The sequence below is a fragment of the Phyllostomus discolor genome, chromosome 5 (assembly GCF_004126475.2).
Source record: "Phyllostomus discolor isolate MPI-MPIP mPhyDis1 chromosome 5, mPhyDis1.pri.v3, whole genome shotgun sequence".
Classification (NCBI taxonomy): domain Eukaryota; kingdom Metazoa; phylum Chordata; class Mammalia; order Chiroptera; family Phyllostomidae; genus Phyllostomus; species Phyllostomus discolor.
In genome coordinates this window covers 32,776-57,196 of record NC_040907.2, presented here as the reverse complement: position 1 = coordinate 57,196, position 24,421 = coordinate 32,776, and the positions used below count along the sequence as shown (strand labels likewise).

Here is a 24,421-nt window from a genome sequence, read left to right as displayed (position 1 = left end):
TTCTCATTCATTATCCTTAGGTTTACTTTAAATGATTACTTCTTGCAGATAACAAAAAGAAAGAAAAAAAGAAAAAAGAAAAAAATGTTGCAAATGCAAGGGAACAATAAAAATGATGATTTGGTTACATTTGGTCCTTGGGAGGCTTACCTCAGACTTTAGGGAGTTGCTTCAGAGATACACATTAAACATCTGCAGTTAACCCAGGGGTGAGGGAGTTTTAGCAGAAGCAAGCCTTAAAGCAGCCTAGGCACAATGGCAGCCTGGTTTCCCATGGGAAAGCCGATCTGCATGCCTGGGTCCTGTGTGCGGCCTCCCATTCTATCGGTTTTCAGGTTCGATGCTGGGCTACATTCCCCACCACCATGCTGATCAGTTCCCTGTATTCCTGCTCACACCGTCCACTTTTGGTGAGTACCCTCTGGCTCCCCGTGTCTACCTACATATACACACATTCAGTTTTATCAAATCCACATCATACTGCATACTTTAGCCGGACTTCCCCACTAACACCACTCCACAATCTCTTACCCAACATATTTTTGCCTACAAAACGAGACCCATAGAATATTTTACAATGGTCGCAGAATAAGACTGTATCAGAGTTCCCTGTTATTGGACTTTGATTTTAAAATATGTCCAATTTTTTGCTGTGGTTTATAAAGCTGGCATCAACATCTTTGTAACTAAATCTTAATCATTTCCACAGGGCAGAAGTGGAATTACTGGTCATGGGGGAATGTATATTTTTATGTGTTTCTGAACGGCTGTGTCTATACTCTGGCTGGTAGTTGCTGAGAATGCTGACGTTTCCTCCACGTGGCTGTGCACCAGAGCCACCGCGGGCACCTTCAGGAGCAGTAACATCCAGGCCTGGACTCAGAACCCCTGAGGTTCTGGTTTTGAGGCTCTGGGTTGCAACCAAGATTTGTAGTTTTGAAAGGCTCCTCGTGAGATTTTGATATATAGCCAATTTGAAAGGAGAAAGTGGTGTTTCATTATTTTAATTATAATGTTCTTCTGCAATTGTTTCAGACGGTCGGATTGGGGAGAAGTGGCCCCAGAAATAAAAGCCTCTGAGAGAGGAGCGGCTGTGGCCATCACAGGTACAGCTGGAAGAGTTGACAGTTTTTTCGTTTGGAAATTGTTGCAGCTGAAGAACATTTCATTCCTGTTCTGTCCCCTTATCCAACACGCATGACAGCTGGAGGCCACCGTTTTAAAAGTTAGAAATAAAACATTCCTAGTGACATGGGCGTGAAAGACGCTGTTCTGTCAGCTGTTACTTTTTGAGGCCCCAGTTTCAAATGGTCAAAGGAACCTTGACAGTGGAGAATGCACATGCAGAATGAGACCCAGAGACTGGTGTCTTGGCCCCCTTCCTCTCCCCGGTGTGATCGAAGGCAGCTCACCCTCCACCTGTGCTTCCGTTTCCTTCCACACAGAAGGAAGTCTTGCCCTCCCTTCCATGGGAACCGCAGCTACATCGGGGGGATGATGAAAGCAACATCAAAACAAAACCCAGCCAAGTGTTGGCAATTTCCTATATCCAGCCAAACAGAAACAGTGACAGCTATTTACCTGACAGCTCTGTGAGGGTCAGTGCTCTCAACAAATCCATTTTATTGATAATGGAACTGAGGCTTGTTACACCAGGGCCCAACTCCAGAGCCTAGAGTCTAGGTTTTCTCCCATTACTGTGCTGAGTCCTGAAATAAGACAGCTAGTGTTGCTATGACTGGGAAGCAAAGTCTGCAGGCTGGTGCTGAACCCCTGAGCCACACCAGCCAGGGCAAACTGGGCCGAGTTTTAATTGAAATGGACGTTTTCTTCCCTTGTGGCTAGATCCAGGAGTTTCTTTCTTTTTCTCTTTCTTTCTTTTTCTTTCTTTCTTTCTTTCTTTCTTTCTTTCTTTCTTTCTTTCTTTCTTTCTTTCTTTCTGTACTATTATTTGAAAATACTACAGAAAGTAAACTGTGATGGAAAATTTTAAAAATTAATTAAAAATGGTTAAGAAAGCCAAACAAGTTTTCAGAAATTTATGTTCATTATAGAAAATACAGATAAAGAAAAAGGAAAGAAATGACACATGATCGTACTGTCCAAAGACAAACGACTAACTTTTGAAATACTGCCTTCTACGTTTTTTATTGTGTGTTCACAGGTATATGATTTTTTTTGTACAAAAATGGCATCTGGTTGACAGTCTTTGTGACCTGGTTTCTGTGTATTCAGAGGACTTTAACGTAGTAAACACAATCCACACCGTAATACTAGTTATAATACACTTGGAGACAACTCCAGCAGCCTAAGTGGTAGAACCTAAGACAACGCTCCAAGCGGGGGGCTTGGGGCCCGTCCTCGTCCTCGGGACGCCGGTGTGAGACTCAGGGTGAACCCTCCCGCTCTGCACCCTCCAACCTCCGGATCTGCGCCGGGCAGCCCGCAAACAACAGCGGGGCCAGGAGCAGGGGAGCAGAAACAAGCGCCCGGGGTGCGGACCGGACCCAGCCGCGAGGCCCCGCCCCGAGGCTCCGCACCGCACGGGCGACTCGCACCCCCGCGCCGACTTCGATTTGGGCCGGTCCGCGGGCTCCCCCGCTCCGCCCCCCCCCGGCGCTGACCTTTGCCCCGCGGCGCGCTGGTACGTCACGGGCTGCGCTCAGTCGAAGATGGCGGCCTCCATGTGCAGCCGAGGGCTCGGGCCGTGGGTGAGTGGGTGCGGGCGAGCCAGGCGGGTCGGGGGGTGCCCCGGTCTCTGTGTCACGCTCTCCCGTCCACACGCAGGTGCTTTCCCGGAGCCACGCGCTGCCGTGTGCCTGGCGCGCCCTGCACGTCTCCGCCGCGTGCGCCAAGGTGAGCGGTCTGTCCGGGGCCGAAGGGCAGGGGGACACCGGGCAGGGGGTGGGGACTAGGGGCGGAGGGGAGGAGGACCCAGGTCGCATCCTGAGTGGGGAGCGCGGACTTACGGCCGCTCTTTGCTCGCAGAATCGGGCGGCCCGGGTCCGAGTGGGCAAAGGGGACAAACCGGTGACCTACGAGGAAGCGCACGCTCCTCATCACATCGCCCACCGCAAAGGCTGGCTGTCGCTGCACACAGGTGAGGGGGCTCCAGGCCGCACCAGAGGTTTTGGGCTGTGACTCTAACCCAGACGCGACACGAGCAGATGGCCGATGTTCACTCCCATCAGTAGTCGGTGACCAAATCCGAAGTCAGTTCCGTACGTGCAGAGAAGTGACCAGGCAGAGGCAGGCCAGGAGTGTTGACCTGGGTCTGGGGATCCAGACCTGGCTCTTTCCGCGGGGACCGAGGATCCCGTTCCACCTCCTCGGAAATGACATGCGTGACTTGAGGCGGGAGTTGTTTTTGTTTTGCTGCCTGTCGTCTGTGATTGATAGAGACGCCGAGTGGTTCAGAGGCCGCAGAAACGGCGTGGACACGCGCGACAGTGCGCTGTGCACGCTGCGATTCCCGTGGGAGCAGGGATTTTTCTGTATTTTGTGTTTGTGAAAGTGCCTGCTCTTGACACTTTCTCGGGCGTTCTCAGACATGGCCACTTTCCCAGCTGAGGTTGAACAGGGCTCTGCTCTTTTTTTTTTTTTTTAAGTTATTCTTTAAATTTTTTAAATTGAGTTTGTTGGGATGATTTTGGTTAATGAAATTGCATAGGTCTCGGTGCACAGCTCTGTAAAACATCATTCGTTTCTTGTACTGTCTGTTCACCACCCCAAATCAGGTCTCCTTCTGGGCTCTGCCCTCTGGTTTCCGCTCCGCTACGGTAAGTGTGTGTCCTTCTCAAGGTTTCTTAGTGCCGTGTTTTTGCAGTTTGGTTGGTGACTCCGCCGCCTTGAAACGGCCGGGGATGCTGCCCTGCTCGTCTAGGGTCCTGAACTCAAGGAGGCTGTGACATGCTTTGCAGAGAAAACACGAGTGTTGGGTTGGCTGCCCCCAGGCACGAGTCCTAGTGCGGCTGGGAGACGGCACTGGTCACCCGCCCGTGCAGTGAACGAGGTGTCTTTAAGTGGAAACACATATGACGAGGTTACGTACTGATCTATTGACCAAAGTAACTCCACCGAAGGCTTGTAACCCTGAGTCTGCCCAGGCGCTGTGGCTGAGTGCGTGCTCGCTCTCTGCCCACAGTGACTGTGCGGAACGGAGCTGCTGTGGATTAACGACCGTCCACCGTGTTCGGTTCAGTGTGAGAGTTTCAGCTTGGATGTTTGCTGTGCCCCTGTGTAGAGAAATTACTTAAAGGCTCTTGCCCCGTCACCCGTCCCGGGTCTGGTTCTGGGGTTGGAGGTGGGTGTGGAGGCCCAGCGGAAACTCTGAGAGGTGCAGGCGGTGCAGGGTCCCCGCTGGGAAATCACTGGGTGAGGCCCCGGCCCTGGCTGGTGAGAGAGCTCCTGCCCCAAACCTCAGAGGGGCCGGCGGCCTTGTCTCTGGCCTGTGGACAGGGCGACCAGTGGGAAAGGGAGTGAAGGGGGGGTCTTCTGAGTTCTGTGTCCTGGTCAAGGCCTCATGCTTCCCCGTTTGTGAAACAAGGGGAAAGCAACAGTGCCTAGTTTGGGAGCGTGATGAAATGATGTGTGCTCAACTGCACAGCGTTGTCCTTGTTCCGCTCACAGAAGAGAAGAGGCGAGGTCGGGGGGGTCGGGTGCCCTGCGCTGTTGTCGGGTGTCGCCCCTGCAGCTCCGGCCGACCCTGTGGTGTCCTTCTGTGCTCAGGGAACCTGGACGGGCAGGACCACGCCGCAGAGCGCACGGTGGAGGACGTTTTTCTTCGCAAGTTCGTGCTGGGCACCTTCCCCGGCTGCCTGGCCGACCAGCTCGTCCTGAAGCGCCGGGCCAACCAGGTGGAGGTCTGCGCGCTGGTCCTGAGGCAGCTGCCGGCGCACAAGCTCTACTTCCTCGTGGGCTACAGCGAGGCCCTGCTGTCCCACTTCTACAAGTGCCCCGTGCGCATGCACCTGCAGACGGTGCCCTCCAAGGTCGTGTACAAGTACATCTAGGACGCTCGTCTCCTCGGCATCGGGCTCCAGCCCGCAAGCACAGACACGTGCGGGAAGGGTGAGGTGGACACGGGGAAGCACAGCCCTCAGAGCCCACAGACAGACGGCACCCTCACAGCCGCTGCTGAGTGACGGACCGCCCCTGTCGTCCGGCCCCTCGGTCCCCCTCCGCCCTTCGGGGAGCAGACTCAGACAGGGTTTCGCTGAGGCCGCTCGGGGGCCCAGGAAGGGCCGCTGACGACGTGCCGTCGTGGCAGCCCTCAGGCGTGTGGAGAGTGCGGGTCACTGCGGCCCCACGGCTGTCGCCCGGGTCTCTGGTACTCACTCATCTCACACAGCTGAGACTTGAGCCCTGGACCTGCATCTTCTGTCCCCTCCCCCTGCGCCTGGTGACCGGCACCTGCTCTGCTTCTTGGTCAGCTGCTGCTGGCACCACGTGAAAGTGGGGTCATGCCCTGTCTGTCATTCTGGATCGGGCTCATTCCATTTACCATGCCGTCCTCCGGTTTATCCACGCCCCAGTGGAAGGACGTCCTTTGTCGTGGCTGAGTGACATTCTGTCGTGTGCGTGTGCCACCCACGGATGGGCAGGTGGGTTGCTCCCACGCCCTGGCCGCCGTGAATGACGCTGACACGAACTTGCAGGTGTGCAGGTGTGTCTGCGGTGCCGGTTCCACTTCTTCCAGGAAACCCCCAGCGGAGGACGTGCCGGGTCACGGGGTGGACCTGGTTTTGGTTTCTGAGGAACCTCCAGCCTGTCTGCCACAGGCCGCTCGGAGTCACGTCCCCCCCAACAGCGTGTGAGGGGCTCCCTTGTCTGTGAAGGAAGCACACCTAGGATTGGGGGAGATGGCAGTTGTCACAGAGACCTGGTCCCTGAGCGATGTCCTGGGATTCTGGGCCAGTCCCGACTTGTCCCGCGACTGTCACGTCACCTGTCCTGCGTGTCATAATCACACCAGGTCACATCTGTTCTGCAATTTCTGTTTATTTCGGCATATGCTATTACAAAAGCACAGCCCCACCCTAATAAGTGGTGTGCCATAGTTCCAGTACTTACATAATTGGAGGAAACAGAGAGAGAGGAGAAATGAGGAGAGGCCAGAGAACACAGAAAACAGAAAAAAATGCAAACAGAATGAAGACAACACGGAGAATGGAGAGAACAAGCACCATATTAATGTGTATTTTTAATAGGGCATCACCTGATTTTCTCTAGTTTTTCAGTTTGAGGCAATAGGTTTCTCTTATTTGACTATTAATTTCTCTTTTGGGAAAAGAATTGTAATTAATAAAAACTATTGATGCATCATTATTAACTAAAGTCTATATTTTATTCAGTTTCCCACATTTGAGGCCAGTCCCAGTGCTGGCACCTCTGTGTGTGCGAGCCCCGACTGGTCTCCCAGCCGGAGATGCTGATGCTGGCCTCTCGGGTTCCTGGCGACGGAGTGGGGTGGGGCAGTCTGAAGTGAAACCAGGAGGAGGAGGTGGGGCTGAGAAAGGGTCTCGACACTGTGCCGATGCGGAAGACTATTCTCCAGGCTGGGATGGGGGAGCTGTTGGCAGTTCTCTCATGCGTGGGAAGGGAAGGGGTCAGATCCCTAACTTTGAAAGATCAGCGGGTCACGGTGTGGAGGCTGGATTGGATGAGCCAGGGACAGGAAGCAGCAGAGGGAGCAGCGAGAGGACTGGTGTGGGGTGGCGCTGGCCTGCGCTGAGGCGGGACCCCGAGATTGTGGAGGAGCAGGGGTGTGAGGACCAGAGAGAGGCTGTGGTCAGAGCCGCCCTGAGGAGGAAGCCAAACCTGTGCGGAGTGAGTGCCCACGGGGAGCTGGGCTGCGTGGACACCAGTGGGAGAGTGCATTCTGCTGAAACAACACGATTTGCTGGACTCCTGATTTATTCAGCCCATAGGGGGTAAGAGAGGGCACAGAAGGGAAGAGGGAGGGAGAGCGAGCTGAAGGCCCCACCTCGCTGAGTCCTCCCGGCTGCCCTGAGAGGGGCAGTTACTCCCCCGGAGGAGGAGGCTGAGTTCCCATGGATTTGCCTGGAACCGTAGGGCTGGTGGGTGGTGGAGCCCGGGGTCAGCCCTGCCTGCTGCCACCGAGTGTGCAGCCCGTGGAAAGCGCTCGAGCGCCGGTCGTGAAAAGTGCTTCTCTGCTGTTACCTAGTGTGCACCCGGCACACCTGCCTGGCTCTCGCCAAAAAAGCGCTTCTCTGCTGCCATCTCGTGTTCACCTTGGGGATAACACTCAAGTGCGGGTCATGGAGAAAAGCCCTTTTCCGCTCCCATCTAGTGTGCGTGTTACAAGTGACGCCACAGTGAAGTTCATCAGGAAGTACACTCCTCCGCAGCCGCCTGAGCGGCACCGCTGACAGAAGCTCCTCTCCGATGCCGCGTGGTGTGCAGCCAGCGCATGCCAGGGTTTGCGCGAGGTTCCAGGACCTCGTCAGAGAACGTCACTCGCTGCTGCCATCTAGTGCTCACAACAGAGTTTCTCAGCTGCCACCAGTTCTACTGCCGTCTGGTGAGCATCCGAAAGTTAGGGGGCTGCGGTCCTGTGAGACTTCCCAGGGCCAGATTTTGGGGGGACCTGCACCCCCTCTTTCCGGAACTTCCACCTTTGCGCTCCTACTGCCTCCTGTACCTGCAGCCCCTGTACCTGCCTGTGGTCCTTCTCTCCCCGTCACCGTGCAGGCCAACCCTGCACCCCAAGACTGGTTCTGAAGACCTCAGGCCGGGACACCCTGCACTCCATGTTAGCCTCGCCCAGCCTGGGGGTCCCCACACTTCTCAGGCCCGCACCATCTCCCCCGCCGCCCGTGACTCCTCTTCCCCCACCTGTGATGACACCCACAGGACCGTGGACACCCCTCCATGTCCTGGAGGCCGTGGCTCTGTCACAGCTCCACAGCACAGCTCACCCTCATTCCCAGACCTCCCCCACGTCACCAACCCCACACCCCTGCCGTCTGCAGAGGCTCGAGGTCTCAGCCTGGTCTGTGCCCTCGGTCTCTCCTCGGTGGCCCCTGGAGGCTGCTGTTCGGGGATACCCTGTGGGGGGGCCCGTGTGTCATCAGAGGCCAGGATGCTGTGCATGGGACCTGGCCCTGGATGGTCAGCCTGCAGGTCCTCACCAACCACGACAGCTGGTGGTACCACGCCTGCAGGGGCTCCTTGCTGAACGCCCAGTGGGTGCTCAGCACTGCTCACTGCTTCAGGCTGAAAAGTACATGTGGCAGTGGATTGAGCTCGGGCTGCGAACCAAAGCATCACAGGTTTGATTCCCAGCCAGGGCACATGCCTGGGTTGCAGGCCATGGCCCCCAGCAACCGCACATTGATGTTTCTCTCTCTCTCTCTTTCTCCCTCCCTTCCCTCTCTAAAAATAAATAAATAAATAAATAAAATCTTTTTAAAAAGTACATGTGGGAACATGAGCGGGGCTCTTCTGAAGGCCTCGGGGCCTTCAGGGGCATTCTCCTGGGGTCTCTGCCAAGTGTCCCTGGGGCTCTGGGCCTGGCTGCTGGGGTCCAGCCTCGGCGGATCTCAGGGTCCCTGAAGGAGGAACGGCTCAGGTGAAACGAGACAGACACCAGATGTGATGCCGGAGGACAGCCAGGCTCTCTAGGCCTGACTGACTCACCGAGAAAAATCAATCTTTTTTTTTATAGGGGAGGTTATACAATATTCAATACATAATATGATTATTAAAACAAAAATGATTACCACAGATTTCTAAAATCTAGAAATAGTTTCTAAAAACACAGAAGGTTTTACAGATCAATCATGTTAAACAAAGAAATAACCAAAAAGTACAGGAAGTCCCACAGATCAACCATATTAAACAAAGGTTATTTTGACCAAGAGGGTCATTAATCAGATAGCCAACAAAGCTATACGGGCACAAACTTTCAAATGCTGATTATAATTAAATATCTACTAAGTTTCTATAGATTGGTCTAAATCAAAGGGGTACAAGGAGTGATTTAAAAATTAGTTATTTATAGAAATTAGATAGTCTAAATTAGATAAATGATTTTTTGCCTAGGTCTATTAACTACATATCTAGGGGGGTTATGTTATGTTTCCATGTACTGAGATTATTATATTTTAATTAAAACTCCTTCCTTCTCTATCTGCCTGGTCCCATTAATAACTGCTCCTGCCCAGGGCATGGGAAAGGCAGTGGCTCTAATAAATCTTGAGCTTTTGAATGGTGACTCCTTAAGCATTCCTAGCAACAGCTTCCTCCAGTGTTCTGGCAGCTAGTCTGCCCATAGTTTAATTTTATCCTTAACTTTCCAGGTGGGGGAAGCAAGCAACATTAGGGTTGCTAGGGGTCTCTGTTCTGTGGTCAGCAAGTCATTTCACACAGAATCAGGCGTCGTGCAGATTTTTTGTAATAACGCACAGGTATCTAAAAGCCCCACCCCCTATTGCTAGCAGGGACAGGCATGCAGGAGGAGACAGACAGGAGATCCGGCCACAGTCGCCTCTGCTGTGCACATGCGTCTCACCCGACCAGACTGTGTCAAAGGTCGGCTGTTGGTCGGCTCTCGACACCTGGCAGTGATAAGACTGAGCGTGCAGAACGTGACCCCTGCCGGGGGAGGCTCTGAGGGTCGCGGCCACAGCCGGTGCATGGGGAGGACGGCCTGGCTCCCTGCCCCATCCCCCGTGCCCACAGGAAAGCCCACGACCGGAGACTGGTTTTCGGAGCCCGGGAAATCAAGTACGGCAGCAACCAGCCGGTGAAGCCGCCTCTCCAGGAGAGGTTTGTTCAGAAAATTGTCCCTTCCCAGAGCTACTCGCCCATCTTGGAGGCCAACGGCATCACTCTCGTGAAGCTCACCCCTCCCGTTGTCTGCGGCTCCTTCATCGGGCCCGGCTGCCTGCCCCACTTCTCGGCAGGCCCACCCCGTGTGTCCCATTCCTGCTGGGTGACTGGCTGGGGATTCCTGAGGGAGGACGGTGAGCATGGGAGGGGCTCCCAGGGACCACTGCGGGTCCTGCCCGGAGTGGACGTTGAGGGGGAGCAGGAGTGGTCAAGGCCCGGCGGAGCACTGTCCTCGCACGGTGCCCTGGCAGCTCCCATCCCGACCCCTTTCCAGCTGGAGAAGCTGCGGGGGGGGGGAGCCAAGGGCCGGGCAGCAGAGCACGCACAGGAGTGACCCGGCATTCTGAGAGCGGGGTCAAGGCTGCCTGTCCTCAGGGCCTTGCTTTCTCTGGCTTTGGGTGACCCACGACCTGCCTCCTGGCCGGGCGACCGTCTCTGGCCGTGCTGCTGTTGTCCGAGGCTCTGCCATGGGTGTGCCTGTGTTCTGGGACTCCCCCCGACACCGGTCCCCCACCGGGCCCTCCCTGCTCTGCCCCTCCCTCGACCCCCACCCCCTCACCCGTTGCCACTGTGGGCTCGCAAGGCACGCAGGCTCCCAGCTACGCCCTGGGCCTCCCTCAAGACCTCTTTTGTTCCAGAATCCCTCTCAGCTAACTTAAAGGGACTTCTGTCGTTTTTGACACCCACATTTCCCTCACCCACACCTGCACCTCCAAGGCCAAGTCTTGAAGGGATCTCGGGCTCCGAGCCCTGGGGCTGTCCTGGCCTTCCCTCCTGCCCGCTGCCTGGCGCCCTCCCCGTTCCCCACGTCCCCGTTCCCCACGAGGCTCAGCTCCCGAGCTGGTCGTTTAAAACAGGCGTTGGGGCTGCGAATGTCCCTGTTGGAGGACAACTGGCTCCTAACACAAGGCCCGGGCTTTCCTGACCCAGGGCTCGGTCACCTTGGTGACTCACAGGCCCAGCTGGTGGTGGGCACCTCCTTGTCACCCCTTCTCCAGGGCAGGGCACATGCATACTGTCACTGCTGCCCCCACGCAGTGCGGGAGGGGACGGAAGGCACCGGAAGCCAGCCACACCTCCTGCCGTGTGCCTGGCCCTGCGCGGGCTCGCTGGGCTCCTGCCTCCCGATAGCCCAGGAGCTCCTTCCAGCCCCACCCGCACCAGGCTGCACCTGCCTGCTCCCCACCTGCATGGCAGCAGGTGTCCAAACCCACCTCCTAGGCTGTGGGGCCAGAGCGGCGGCTGCTGTCAGGGCCCCGCCGTCTGTGGGGCCACGGGACCCCGAGGACACAGCTGCGTCGTCTGTGGGGCCGTCTCTGCCGTCCCCGCCAGACCTAGTGCGCCCCGTTCGGGGTTGCCCTGGCCAGGCCCCTCTCCACCCCCAGACCCCAGGAGAGCTTCTGGGGCGTGAGGCAGCCCTGACCTGGCCCGAGAACTGTGCCTCTGTGTGGCGGCCCAGCCACAGCTCTGTCTTCCCATGACCTGCTCGGGACAGAGGGGGCACTTGGGGAAGGACTCCCCTGCCCAACCGCCCAACCGGGGGGCCTGTCCACAGGGGCGGAGGAGTCCTGGCGGGGAGAGCGGGGAGGGCGCCTTCCAGCCAGACCCTGGGCTTGGTCCTGGAGAGGAACTCCCGGGGCTGAACCCAAGCCACACCGCAGCCCTGTGTGACCTTGGAGAGGGGAGCCCCAGCCCCCAGGCAGGGGGTCACAGGGGTCACGGGGGTCACGGGGGACTGCGAGGACTAAGATGATGTCTGTGTGGCTCATTGTGCACATCCGCTCACGCCTACTGATCTCACCAGCAGCCTCCGTGAGCCACCGGCCACCACTCGCACACAGCCCCCTCCGGCCGCACCCGCCCCCCCGCCCCACGGCCCCTTGGCCCCTGGTCCGGGCTCTTCCTCTGTCCGTCCACCCTGTCTCTCGTCCGCATGCACAGCACAGGCCAGGGCCTCGGGCTCTCCTGGATGTCAGGTCTGAACAGAGCCTCACGGAGGACCAGGGTTCAGGGGAGGGAGGAGGCGGGGCTTTCCCAGACGCAGGGGTGTGTCTTCCGTGACCACTGACCACTGGGTCGCCTGTTGCAGCCCAAAAGATGTCGCCCGTGCTGCAGGAGGCCCTTGTGAGTATCCTCGACCTCGGCCTGTGCAACTCGACCCTGTGGTACCGCGGCCGCGTGCGCTCCACCAACGTGTGTGCAGGGCACCCCGAGGGCTACGTGGACACCTGCCAGGTGACTGTCTCAGGGTGCCGGGCCCCTGCGGACCCCACTTTCTTGGGCCCCTCCGCTCCACACGCTACAGGGCCCCACTCTGGTGACCCTTTTCCTGGTCCCATGTCTACAGTCACCATGAACATGGAGGTGACCCCCACCAGCTGCCCCTGCAATGGACCGGTCACCACGTGCAGCCTCTCTCTCACCCTAACACAGAGGCCACACCACCCAAGCAGCACCCCGAGCCTCCAACTCCACGTGCACGCACACACTCGTGTGGGCCTGTGAAGCCACACTCGGGGATGCGTGGGCTCCTCCTCTTCCCTCCTCGCCGCACGGAAGCCCGGGACCGTCGCACCCTCCCCACCCTGGCTGGCCCTTCACCACAGCCCCCGTGATCCTGGGAGCAGGGACAGTGGCTCAGCACAGTGTGATTCCTATGTCCTCCTGGCAGGGGGACAGTGGCGGGCCTCTCATGTGCAGAAGAAGGACAGAGGACCCCTACATGATGGTTGGAATCACGAGCTGGGGGGTGGGCTGTGCCCGAGCGAAGCGCCCTGGAATCTACACAGCCACCTGGCCCTACCTGAACTGGATCTCTTCCAAGACCAGTTCCAACGCCTTGGAGATGCTTCAGCTGAGCACCCCTCCCCCTCCCAGCACTGCCACATCCCCCGCTACAGTCTCCTCCCTCCGCCCTCCTCGGTACTTCCAATACCCTCCTCAACCACCTCCCCTTTGACCACCTACATCCCAACCCCTGCCCCAGCCTCCACCCCAGCCCCACCTCCCCCACCTCCTCCACCCCCATCTCCCATTAAACCTCCTGAAGCCCCTTCTTTTGCCAAACGACTGCAGCAGCTCATGGAGACCCCGAAGCGGAAGACCCTTTCTGGCGGAAGAAGCAGTGATGACGGGGAGAGCCTACGTGATGACTCGGAGGCCGTAGGCTTCCCGGAGCTGGCCTCGCTGTCCACAGACCCAGGGAACCTGTCACGCCTGAAATGTACAGAAAAAGATGAAACAAATAAATTAACAAGTATTTCTGTAATAAGAGATGTTTTCTGGACTCCGTATCTGCCCCCGCAACTCCACCCAAACCCACATGGACTCTACCTCCCTCCTTCACCTGCCTGCAGATGGGATGTTGCACAGTGTATAGCATGCACGATGTCAGTTGTGTTTTTCAAATCTTGATTTTTATTTATTTTTAAATATATTTTATCGATTATGCTATTACAGTTGTCCCAATTTTTTCCCCTTTGCCTCCCTCTGCATGGTACCCTTCTTCCTTCCAGCAATCCCCACCTCAGTTCATGTCCATGAGTCATGTTTATAAGTTCTTGGGCTTCTCCACATCCGACACTGACCTTTGCATCTCTGTGGCTATCCTGTAACAACTTATTTGTGTTTCTTAATTCCCTCACCTCTTCGCCCATTCTCCCACAGCCACTCCCAGCTGATAACCCTCCAAATAATCTCGATACCTATGATTTTGTTCCTGTTCTGGGTGTTTGATTAGTTTGCTTTTTTTTTTTTTAGATTCAGCTGTTGATAGTTGTGAGTTTGTTGCCTTTGTAATGCACATAGTTTTGATTTTCTTAAATAAGTCCCTTTAATATTTCGTGTAATAATGGCTTGGTAGTGATAAACTCCTTTAGCTTTACTTTGTCTGGGAAGCACTTTATCTGCCCTTCCATTCTAAATGATAGCTTTGTTGGACAGAGCAATCTTGGATGTAGGTCCTTATCTTTCATGACTTGGAAAACTTCTTTGCAGCCCCTTCTTGCCTGCAAGGTTTCTTTTGAGAAATCAGCCGATAGGATTATGGACACTCCTTTGTATGTAACTCTCTTCTTTTCTTATGCTGCTTTTAAAATTCTCTCCTTATCTTTAATCTTGGGTAATGTAATTAGGATGTCTTGGTGTGGTCCTCTTTGGGTCCGTCTTGTTTGGGACTCTGCTTCCTGGACTTGCATGTCTATGTTTTTCGCCAAATTAGGGAAGTTTTCTTTCATTAATTTTTCAGGTAAGTTTTTGACTTCTTGCTCTTCCTTTCCTCCTTCTGGCCCCCCTATGATTCAGCTGTTGGTATGTTTAAAGCTGTCCTAGCGATTGGTTCTTAAGCCTATCCTTGTTTTTTTTTTTTTTTTAATTCATTTATCTTCCTGGTCTTCTGATTGAATGACTTTTCCTTCCTCGAGTCCCAAAGCGTTGGTTTCATTCTTGGCTTCTTCCCATCCACTGTTGGTTTCCTGTAGATTTTTATTTACTTCATGTAGTGTAACCTTCATTTCCCCCCCTACATTTTTGCTCTACTTAGTGAGTTCTTTGAGCATCTGGATTGCCAGTGTTTTTTAAAAAGATTTTATTTATTTATTTTTAGAGAGAGAGGGAGAGGGAGGGAGAAAAAGAGAGAGAAACAATCGATGTGCGAGAGATACATCGGTATGTTGCCTCTTGCATGCCACCGACCAGAGACCTGGCCCATAACCTAGGCTTGTGCCCTGACTGGGGATCAAACCAGTGACCTATCGCTTTGCAGGCTGGCACTTGGTACACTGAGCCACACCAGCCAGAGCTGATCACCAGTGTTTTGGACTCTGCACCTGATAGGTTGGTTGTCTCTCTTTCATTTAATTATTTTTCTGGGGTTCTGTTCTTTCATTTGGGCCACATTTCCCTGTCTCCTCGATTCGGCAGCTTCCCTGTCAACTTTGTTTCTGTGTATTAGTACAGCTGCTTTGACTCCCTGTCTTAGTAGCATGGAGCATGATAGAAAAGGCATCTGTAAATTGTGTGGAGTGGAGACCTAGGTAATTGCCAGGATGGGACAACCTGCTTCACCACTATGTGGCTCTGTGTGGTGGAAGGGCTCAGAGCAGGGACAGTGCTGCTGCCTGGCTTCTGGAGGTTTGCTCGGCCTTGTCCTGTTTGCGGTCAGGTGACGTTCTCCCGGTATGAGACCCGTGCCCTTGCAGCTGTTGTCCTGGTGCTGAATCTCAGAGGGGGTGGGTCTGCATGAGTTCTAAGTTCGTGTGTGCCCTTAAGCGAAATCTTCTGAAAATCCGGCAGTTTCTTGTGCTGGCCCAACCCCCACTGGTGTTTACAGCCAGAAGTCACAGGGATTTATCTTCCTGGCGCTGGAACCCTGGGCCATGTGTCTGGCCTGGGGCTGGGGTCCTTTTCTTCTGAGGTGTCCCTCCTGATTTTTTTTAAAGATTTTTATTTATTTATTTTTAGAGAGGGAAGGGAGGGACAAAGAGAGAGAGAGAGAAACATCAATATGCAGTTGCTGGGGGCCGTGGCCTACAACCCAGGCATGTGCCCTGACTGGGAATCGAACCTGCGACACTTCGGTTCGCATCTCGCGCTCAATCCACTGAGCTACGCCAGCCAGGTCCCTCCCAACTTTTATCCAACATACATGAATGTGGGATTGCCCGGTCCACCGCCTCCTTGCGCCACACCGGGTCTCTGCACCTCTCCACCCATCTCTGCGTCTCTGCCCATCTGCATGAATGTGGCTTCTTTAAATTCTCGTTTGTTGGACTTCCATACAACTCCACTTTCTGACAGTTCTGGGTGTTATTCGTTTTGAGGTTTGGTTGTAATTTTTTATGTAGTTGTGCAAGGAGACGAAGTGTGTTCACTTATGCCTCCATCCTGATGGGCAGTCTGAGCTCTGGCGACCTTGATTTCTTCTTTGGTGGACTCTCTTCTGATGTGACTAGACTGAAATAAAGATATGACGAAGAGTCAAAGGTGGGAAAAGTCATTTCCATGCATCTGTGGAGATTTGCGTGTGTGACGGGGAGTGTAACTTTAGTTTGTTTGTCTTCCGAGGGCTCTGAGCACCCTGCCTTCCTGCTGCCACTGTCACCGGGAATGGCCCCACACCCCCACACCGTCGGTGGCCTTTGCCCAAGGTCGCACTGGGACTGATGACCACAGGTGAAAGCTACTCCAGAGCTCTTTTGAGTGTTTCTGTAACACGGCGGGAGGCCAGAAGGATCACTCTGAAACAAGGCAGGAAGCAAGACAGAGCTTATTTTCTGCAGCAGATGGACGGCTGGAGATCTCCATTGTGCTGTTCTGGGCAATCATTGAATGAAAATGGGTGAAACTGGGAGCTGAGCTGTTACCCAACAGCTCTTGTTCACAATGCCGATGGTCACAGCTAACGTGGTGCCATCCCTCAGGGCGTGCTTGTCCTCACGTTCTGCAGTGTTGCATTAACACAGCTCAGGAAAGACGGAGCATGACCACGAAAAACCTGTCGGTGCCGCACGCACTTCAGAGTGGGATCTGCACACTCGACCTGAGACACCTTCTTACAGGGACGCCATGTAGTTGTCATGGTATAATATGTTATATTATGTCATGTATTGTATCCTATCACAGCACATCACGTTATATCATGTTGCTATGTTGTAATATGTTATGTGATGTTGTGTTATGTTAACAGGGTGACTTGTTCATCTCAGTCTTCGGAGGTGCAGCTGGGGATCGGACTGAAGGAGCAGAAACCCCATCGACCGTTCAGACTGCTGGGGTCCAACCCACTGGAACGTTGCTCCCCAGTGAGGCTGAGGCCGGGCCTCTCGAGCCTTAAAGTGACCCTGGTCCCACGTCACACCCTGGTCCCTCCTGTCCCCTGTTCCTCCCTCCTCGGCCCTGGGAACTTCCCAGGGTGCAGGCGGTGCGAGTCTCTGTACTTCTGCTAACGGCGGTTCAGTTTTGAAAGGAGCCTGGTCCAGCCACGACACCACGGTAGACTGAGCAAAGAAGCTATTTCATTTCTCTTTCTTGGGTGCCTTTGGAACCACTATTTAAGAAGCACACGGATGTTACTGTGTCAGACACTGCATGGGGCCACTGCCTCTGACCTCAGGGGGCTCTTGTCCCCGACCCCTTCCTGCACGTCAGCGCTGCTTGGGCCTTGTCACTGCGCCTGCGACCTAGTAACCTGCATTTCCTTAGTGACTCCCGATGGCAAAATCCTTCCATGGGCTTATTGGCCATTTGAATGCCTTTCCCTTTTTTTTCAATCATTTTTCTACTATAGGTGTCCCAAGTTCCCCCACTGCTCTCCCCTGCCCCACCCCCTGCTCCCACAGTCAGTCCCCACTGTCTTTGAAATGCTCTCAGTCTTGGGACGTGCTCCTTGTGTGCTTCAGAAGCGCGTGTTCTGCAGTTTGGGGTGCACCGTTCTGTAACCGTCACTGGCCCGGTGGGCGGATAGCGCTGTGTGTCTTCCAAGTGCTTCTGGTCTTTGGAGACTCGGTCCCTCCTTCCCTCTGTGCCCAGGAGCAACGCCCTGCTAGTGGACTTCCTGGAGTGTGCGCCGACCCACTGCGCCTGAACTGCGGGCCCCGCCAGCTCCCGGGTGACAGGTGGGCCTCACTGGGCACAGAGCATAGTCCAGAGGGCGAGGGGCATCGGGACCCAGGACCACGGCCACCTTGGTGCCGGTCTCAGTGTCCACACCACTCGTCTGCCCACTGGCATGTCCAGCATGAGCAGCTCCGGCCCTGCTCGTTTTGTCTGGGTGGACAGGCGACGCTGCCACCTCCATCACTCTCTGGGCCATGTCTCTGTTCAGCCTATGCAGCCACATTGTTTAAGTTCTCTCCTGGTCTTTCCACCCCTCCTCACTGAGTGCCTCCCAGCCTCTGAGTCCGGCTCCGTTTTGCCGGAGGACAGGGTCAGTGACATAGAGTGAGGACGAGGCTGGAGGACACCTGTGTTCCTGCGATGCTGGCTCCCGCCGTCAGTGGAGGGTGTTTGGGTCACCGGGATCGTGACAGACGGCAGGAGGGTGTGGCTGTCTCAGGGGTTCTGCACGACTCCCAAAGGCAGGAATGTGCCCTTCCAGCCAAGATGGGCTGGTCTGACGCCTCCATTTATTGGTGCTGACAGCAATGCGTTCTAAGTATATCCTCAGATAAAGTGACCTCCAGCAGCCTGGGGCTTTGCGAGTATTAGTGAGTGACTCCTATTCTCAAGCTATTTTGGGGGCTATTAATCTCCAGGTTCCCCAGGGTGCTTGTCCGCGAAATCTCCTGAGTCACGAACAGTGACGGGAGTCTGAGTGGTGACGGAGGAGCTGTGTCGTAAGGGACCCGTGCGGTGCTCTCTCCACTCATTCTCTCTGGGCTTTCCGTGCACCCATCCAGGCCATGTGGTCAGCTCTGGAAATGCTGTCTGAGGGACCAGTGGGGCACAGGAGGTCCCTGGCTGCTGCGGTCAGAGCCTTGTCTCCAGGTAACGCTCTGGAGAGGCCCCTCAGTGGGCAAAGCCATGTGCCTTCCCCCGCCTTTGCCAACTCAACAAAGCAGAACCCAAACCAATGAGCAGCTAAACCTGGAGACAAGACCAGGGGAGACCCCGGAGGAGCCACAGCTGGACTCCAGCCCCAAGCCACATGCTCCATATCACTGAGTGGATGCAGTGGCCACAGCTGGGCGCCTGCCAGGGAGAACGTGGGCTGCAGAGCTCAGGTGCAAATGTGAGCGTCACTGCTGGAAGCTGGGTCCTCATTGGCAGCCTGGGCTTTACTGTGTGCTCTGCCCCTGCCCACCCAGGGGGTCACAGACACAACTTGGGGCCAGGAGGGACGAAACTTCCAACAGTGAACAGGAGGGTGTTTGGAAAAGCACAAAGCTGCATATAGCATCACATCAGGCATCATCCTGGGGTTGAGCTTTATGGACATTCTTTGACCAAAGGTGAAACAAAATTTGCAGGTAGGCAGTCAGAAAACCTTGTGGGGCAGCTGAGTATATTTTGATGACTTGTTGCAAGTTAGTAACACTGTGTGCAGCTTTAAAAAAAAGGTTATGTTTGTTTATTTTTAGATTGGGGAAGAGAGGGAGAAAGAGAGGGGAAGAAGCATCAGTGTGTGGTTGCCTCTCACACGCCCCCCACTGGGCACCTGGCCCACAACTCAGGTGTGTGCCCTGACTGGCAATAGAACTGGTGACCCTTTGGTTCACAGGCTGGCACTCAGTCCACTGAGCCGCACCAGCCAAGGCCTGTTCAGCTTTTAAGATGAATTTAAAGCCTATGAAGAAAATGTTGCACAAACAATCCAATTACCTTGGGTTTTATTGGGCACATACTTTGTGCTGGAAAAGCAAACCCAATGGCACCCCATGCAACCAGGGCGAAGCAGGGTGAGCGCACCCGTGGAGCCTGCCATGGGTGCAGTGGCGCTGCAGGCAGCCCCCACGTGCAGCCCCCACGGGCCATTCCTTCTTGGGGAGCCAGGCACGGTGCGTCCCTGCTCTATGCAGGACTCAGGCTGCGGTCTTGTCTCCAGTGCAGAAGGACTTAGTGCCCAGAAGGGACGACTGTGGGGCGGACTTCCGGTGCGCCTGCAGCATCCTGTGCCTCAGCTCCAGCTTCTGAGCCCATTCTCCACGGAGCCTGGGACGGCGGGAATTTTGGCGTTGTGAGTCACCTTGCCAGAGCCAGGGGACGGCCAGGCCTTGTCTGTCGGCACCACGCACATGTGTGAGCATAGCCGTCCCCTCCCCGGGACGTGTCCCCACCCAGCCAGCATCCGTGACCTTGTAAGGCCTCAGAGAGCCCTGCAGCCTCAGGGCTGGCCACTTCGGGATCAGAGCCACATCTGTCATGGAGGGTCTCCCTCCGGACCCTCGCCCCAGAGGGAAAGCACTTTGCCCCAGGAAGCAGCTTCTGGAAACTTCTGAGCCCCAGAGAGGCTGAGCCACATCCCGAATGCTCTGGTTGGCCTAGGGCCTGGCTCGTCACGGAGGTGCGTGTGCTCACGAGGACAGGACGTGGGGGTGCAGTCGGCCTGCGCCCCGAGGGTGCTGCCCTCCTTCCTCTCTGCACCCTCCTGTCCACCCGGTGTGACCGCCTTGGACGGCAGCACGTGCTGCCACCACAGTGCAGGGGAGAGTTGCTCCGGCCACAAGGACAGCCAGGTCCAGGGGTCCAGCCTCCCTCAGTCTTGGACGTCTGCCCGCAGACAATGACCACTTGGCACCTCTGGGCCTGAGTGTGTGGTTTGGCTTTAGAGGGTGGGTGGGGGGTGCCCGGCTCCAGCCACCTTAGGGCCTGGCGGCAACTTGGTAAAGGCACCCACACACCCAGGGGCCTGAGTGAGCAGCAGGAGGTCAGACCGGGACAGAAGTGCCCACGAGGGGCGGCCCCACGTCTGACCGATGGCCACCATCCCGCCCGCCCGTTCACCAGGCTCTGGCTGCTGACTGACTGCCCCAGGGCCAGACATTTAAAAGGAGATGACTTTGACTTCTGGGAACTGCGGGAACTGGGGGGTGCCCGTGGGGACATCCTCAGGGGGCTGCCATTGTCCAGGGAACAGGGTGCATCCTGGCTGTGGTCTGTGCTCCCGATCACTAGCCACATCTTCCCAGACGGGTGCAAAACGTCCCACCCCACAGTCCTGTCCCCTCAGCCCAGGACCTGACGATACACCCAGCTGGAGCCGGTGGCCCTGTCACTGTTGGGCCCAGACCCCACTCCTGGGACCTGCATCCCTGGGCAGAAGACCCAGAAGGTTCCAGGGCCTGATGGCTCAAGAGGACAGGATGAGCCCTGAGACCCTAGGAGCGGGGGTGGGGCTAGCCATGTGGAGAGGATGGCACCACGGCCCCTCTTCACGTATCAGCTGGGGCAGGGGTCCTGAATGGCATAGCCCATCCCACAGCCAAGAGATGACAGTTGGGGGAGGGGCCAGCACAGCAGCCAGACCTCTGACGGCTGGAAGGTCAGTCCACCTGGATCAGAATCCTCCTTCCCAATCTGCTCCCGGGGCAGCAGCTGCTGCTGCTATTTGGGGAAGAGGCTGTGACCACTTTGGCCTTACTGGCCATCTGAGTCCTTGTCTAGGTGTGAACTATGTGCTAATCCGCCCTCTAGGCCTGGGACCAGATATCCTGAGTCTGCTTGGGGTCATCCAGAGGCCCCCTCAGCACCAAGGCCCTGGGGCGCAGCTGCAGGAAGAAAGGGGTCAGTCGGCTTTGGGTCCTCGGCCACACAAGTGTGTGGGAAGGGGCAGAGCGAACTCTCTTCTCTCAGTCTTACCCTCAGTGGGAGCAGTTGTCACAACCTCAGACCAAAGCAGGACACGCCCCCATGGCAGGGGAGTGTGAGGATGGAGGGGTGGGGGGCCGAGCGGGGGATGGAAGGGCGTGGGACCCCGGGGTGTTCCCCTCTCCACTCACTCAATGCTGGGACTAGACGCTGAGTTAATGGGGCTGTTCCCGGTGGAGAGTGCCTCCAACTGTGACAGGAAGGCTGGGCCTGACACGCTTCTGTTAGGGGGCGGGGGCTGAGTGCCTGAGCGCGGGGGTCCCCCTGGCCGCCCACCTGCCCACCTGTCCAGGGCGCTCCTGCGAACACGCTCGTCCTCGCTCTGCAGCTGCTGTGCGTGCAGCCGGACCTTCTTCTCCCAGAACGCCTTCAGCCCTTCTGCATCGCAGGCCACCCGTCCTGGGTGCTTCACCGTGGATCCTGCACTCATTTCCTGGAAGAGGGAAAATCGACAAGGGCGCAGCCCTTCGCGCTGTGTTCCGAGAGCGCAGGAGCGCCAGCAGTTAACAGTGAGGGCGCTGGCCCAGCCCCAAACACCAGACTGGGTCCGGCTCGATGAGCCCTCAGCAGCACGTCTGGTAGAATGCGGTGACGTGAGGCGGACGGAGGGTCCCGTCCAGCCAGCTCTCTGGCACCGGAAGGACCGTGCTATCAGAACACCGGCGGTTTCAGAGCCCAGACCCCGGGCCGAGGCGGGTTGTGCCTGAGGAGCCGCTCCCACCGCCCCTTTGCGGAGAACTTGTCCCTGTGAGGCCTTGTCCGGCGCCCTGGGGCAGCCGTCCGCTTCTCTCCGGTCCGGCGAGTGCGCCCGCCGGGCCCCGCCCCAGGCCCGAGCCGACGCGCTCTGCGCTCTCGGAAGAGGAGACGGGAGGGCCCGGGTCCTCTGAAGGAAGGTGGCGACCACTGTCTGCCGCGGCCTGAGCCCCGCGCTGTGCGGGAGTTCCACTCCTCGGGGCGCGGCCGCGAGCGCAGGGCTCAGTCCCCGCTGGTCCCGGGAGGGGAGGAACGCGCTGCCGGCGTCCCAGGCAGGGAGAAATCTCTGCCTCGGACAGACGCACAGGAAGGTCCCGGGACCGACTCAGGCAGAACCGGGACCGGGAGCCTGTTCCCAGTGCTCCGCGAGACAACCAGTCGGTGCGGTTGTGGCTGTGACGTGGGGCTGCAGAAGCAGGTCCAGGGCCCGGACAGACCACGGGGAGGGGTCCTCAGAGGGCCGCGGAGGAGCACTGCTCCTCACCGGACGTGGGCCTCTCCGCCTTCCTTCCAGACACGCGGTCTCCCACGAGGCACTGAGGTCCGCGCACGTCTGTGTCTGTGCGGAGCGGGCGCTGCCGGCGAGTTAGAGCCGGCCGGGGTCTCGGCGGGAACCTCTCGAGAGAAGCGGGTCCGCTGAAACCGAGCGGAAACGAAGCGGCTCCTGGCGCGGGCCCCCGCGCAGCCCCAGCCCCCCCCCCCAACCCCACCCTGTGGCGAGAAACAGCAGGAAAGGGGGGCGAGGAGCCAGCGAGGGCCCAGCGAGAAGACACCTGAAGGCAGGTGCGCAGTGCACAGACCACCGTGGGCTGCTCCTCACCGGGGCGTTTCATCAGAAGTCTGAGTGGGAAGAGGTATCGGCAAAGTCACGTTCCCCTCGGACAGAGCTTGCTTTTCAGTCGTTTCTCAGCCAAATTGGGGACCCTCTGGGGGCGGCGTCCTGCGGTGCGACTCCAGGCGCGCGCCCAGGTGACTCCTGCCGCTGCCTCTTCTGTGGGCTTGGTGCGCCGCGCTCGGCGTCAGCTCGGGGCTGGGAGCGAAGACCCGCCCTCCGCCTGAACGGCCTGCAGACCGTCCGCCCGGCAGGCACGTCCAGCGCGCGTGCCTCCAGAAGCGGGGAGGGCAGCTTGGCGGGTCTCCCGCGCGCACGGCTCCCTCCCTGCGAGACAGCGGTGCGGACAAAGGCAGGAACGCCTTCTCTCGGTGGCTAATGCCAAGAATCCCCCGAGGCTGGGGTTTTGTGAAAAAGCAGCGCGCACCCACCCACCGTGACTTGAACGGTTCGTGAGGGTTTTCTGCAGCGACGGTCCACGGACAGCGGTGGGTCACGCTCGGGGGAGGCACAGGGTGGGCAGGAGCCCTTTTCTCGTTGTTCAGCCTGTTGTGAACTTTTTACATTGAGCGTCTGTTCCTCGTGCAATCTGAAAACCAGCGCTGAAGGGGGGATGCGGGGGAACACGTTTGGCCCCTCCGTCGACTCTTTAACTCTTCCGTCTCCCGAGCTTCCCAAGTCCCACCCACGGACCAGGACCACCCTCTAGAGGGCACCTAAGAAATTAACCTGTGACGCTGTGAGCAGGCTTTTCCCGCCCCAAACGGGGGAACAAGGCGGTCAGGGTCCAGTGTCTGCAGAGACCTGCAGACTCGCCCCTCCGCTCCGACCGCTGCCCCCCGCCCCCAGACCCGCCGTCCTGTGCTCGGTCTGCCCGTGTGGCCGCCTCCTGGGGCCCTACCTCAGCGTCTTCCTGCCCCGCTGGGACGTGGTCCCCGAGTTCTGCGGAGACAGTGCCCAGACGGTTAGGGTTATCAGGGAGAGGGCGGTGCGGTCCGACCAGGGGCTGGGGGGGCGGGGGAGGGGGTTGTTCCTGGGGAGATGGAGACACAGGGGATGCAGCGCCACACCAGACCTACAGACCTGACACAGACCCGAGCGCAGTGTTTCTCTAGCACCCCCGCCCCCCCCTCCGCGCGCACAACGGGGGGCGTCCTGAGGACGGAGGATGTCCGCAGCAGCCCAGGGCGGGCCTGCCCCTCGCGCCTGGGGGACTGAGGCTCCGGCTTCGCAGAGACGCTGCCCTTCCCCACCGGCAGTGCCCGGCTTTCGGCACCTGGAAGCGGGCAAAGACGTTACCTGGGGCCTGCCGTGCGGGGCTACAGTGGTGGGTGGTGGGACACCTCAGGGTCACTCACTGGCTCCTGGGGACGGCGCAGGTGGTGCGAGCATTAAAACGCCGGCCCTGGGTGTCAGGGGGTCTCTCCCGAAGGCCGGGAGGCGCGGGCAGGCTCTTCAGACACAGATGCAGCTGCACCACGGCTGTGGGAGCCGCCCGCTTCCTCCCTGCGGACTGGTCGTCGGAGGACTGCAGGCTCCCGGCCGGCGTGCGGGGAGGCGGGAGCTGCGCTCCGAGCGGGGCACCTTCCTCGCACCCCGGACCTCCCTGGGACGCCCCGCACCCCGCCCTCCTTGGGGACAGCAGCCGTCCCTGCACACAGTCCCCCCAGGAGTCAC

At 57.4% G+C, this 24,421-nt stretch overlaps 3 protein-coding genes across 10 annotated transcripts; 2 read left to right on the top strand and 1 right to left on the bottom strand.

Annotated features, from left to right (window-relative positions):
- Positions 1-2,608: 2,608 nt before the first annotated feature.
- On the top strand, positions 2,609-6,469 carry LOC114497505 (28S ribosomal protein S24, mitochondrial). Its single transcript, XM_028513294.2, has 4 exons — positions 2,609-2,711; positions 2,788-2,856; positions 2,989-3,100; positions 4,729-6,469. The coding sequence occupies exons 1-4, from the start codon at positions 2,673-2,675 to the stop codon at positions 5,010-5,012; spliced, it is 504 nt and encodes a 167-aa protein (XP_028369095.1). The 5' UTR covers positions 2,609-2,672; the 3' UTR covers positions 5,013-6,469.
- Positions 6,470-8,130: 1,661 nt separating this feature from the next.
- Positions 8,131-13,535, top strand: LOC114496816 (acrosin-like). Its single transcript, XM_036025097.1, has 5 exons — positions 8,131-8,207; positions 9,706-9,989; positions 11,945-12,090; positions 12,931-13,078; positions 13,522-13,535. Exons 1-5 carry the CDS (start codon positions 8,131-8,133, stop codon positions 13,533-13,535), a joined length of 669 nt encoding a protein of 222 aa, XP_035880990.1.
- Positions 13,536-19,164: 5,629 nt separating this feature from the next.
- Positions 19,165-24,201, bottom strand: FAM240C (family with sequence similarity 240 member C). 8 transcript variants are annotated; one of them, XR_004903042.1, is made up of 3 exons: positions 21,444-22,343; positions 21,291-21,363; positions 19,165-19,503 (listed from the first exon to the last, which is right to left on the bottom strand). XR_004903042.1 is itself a non-coding variant. In XM_036025121.1 (3 exons), exons 2-3 carry the CDS (start codon positions 21,587-21,589, stop codon positions 19,374-19,376), a joined length of 276 nt encoding a protein of 91 aa, XP_035881014.1. In that variant the 5' UTR covers positions 21,590-21,592; positions 24,103-24,201; the 3' UTR covers positions 19,165-19,373. The 8 variants fall into 8 exon arrangements, 7 of the variants coding, with proteins under 7 accessions (XP_035881014.1, XP_035881012.1, XP_035881011.1 ...); XM_036025121.1 differs by lacking the exon at positions 21,291-21,363 and adding an exon at positions 24,103-24,201 and having other exon boundaries at positions 21,444-21,592; XM_036025119.1 differs by lacking the exon at positions 21,291-21,363 and adding an exon at positions 24,044-24,179 and having other exon boundaries at positions 21,444-21,592.
- Between the last annotated feature and the right edge of the window lie 220 nt (positions 24,202-24,421).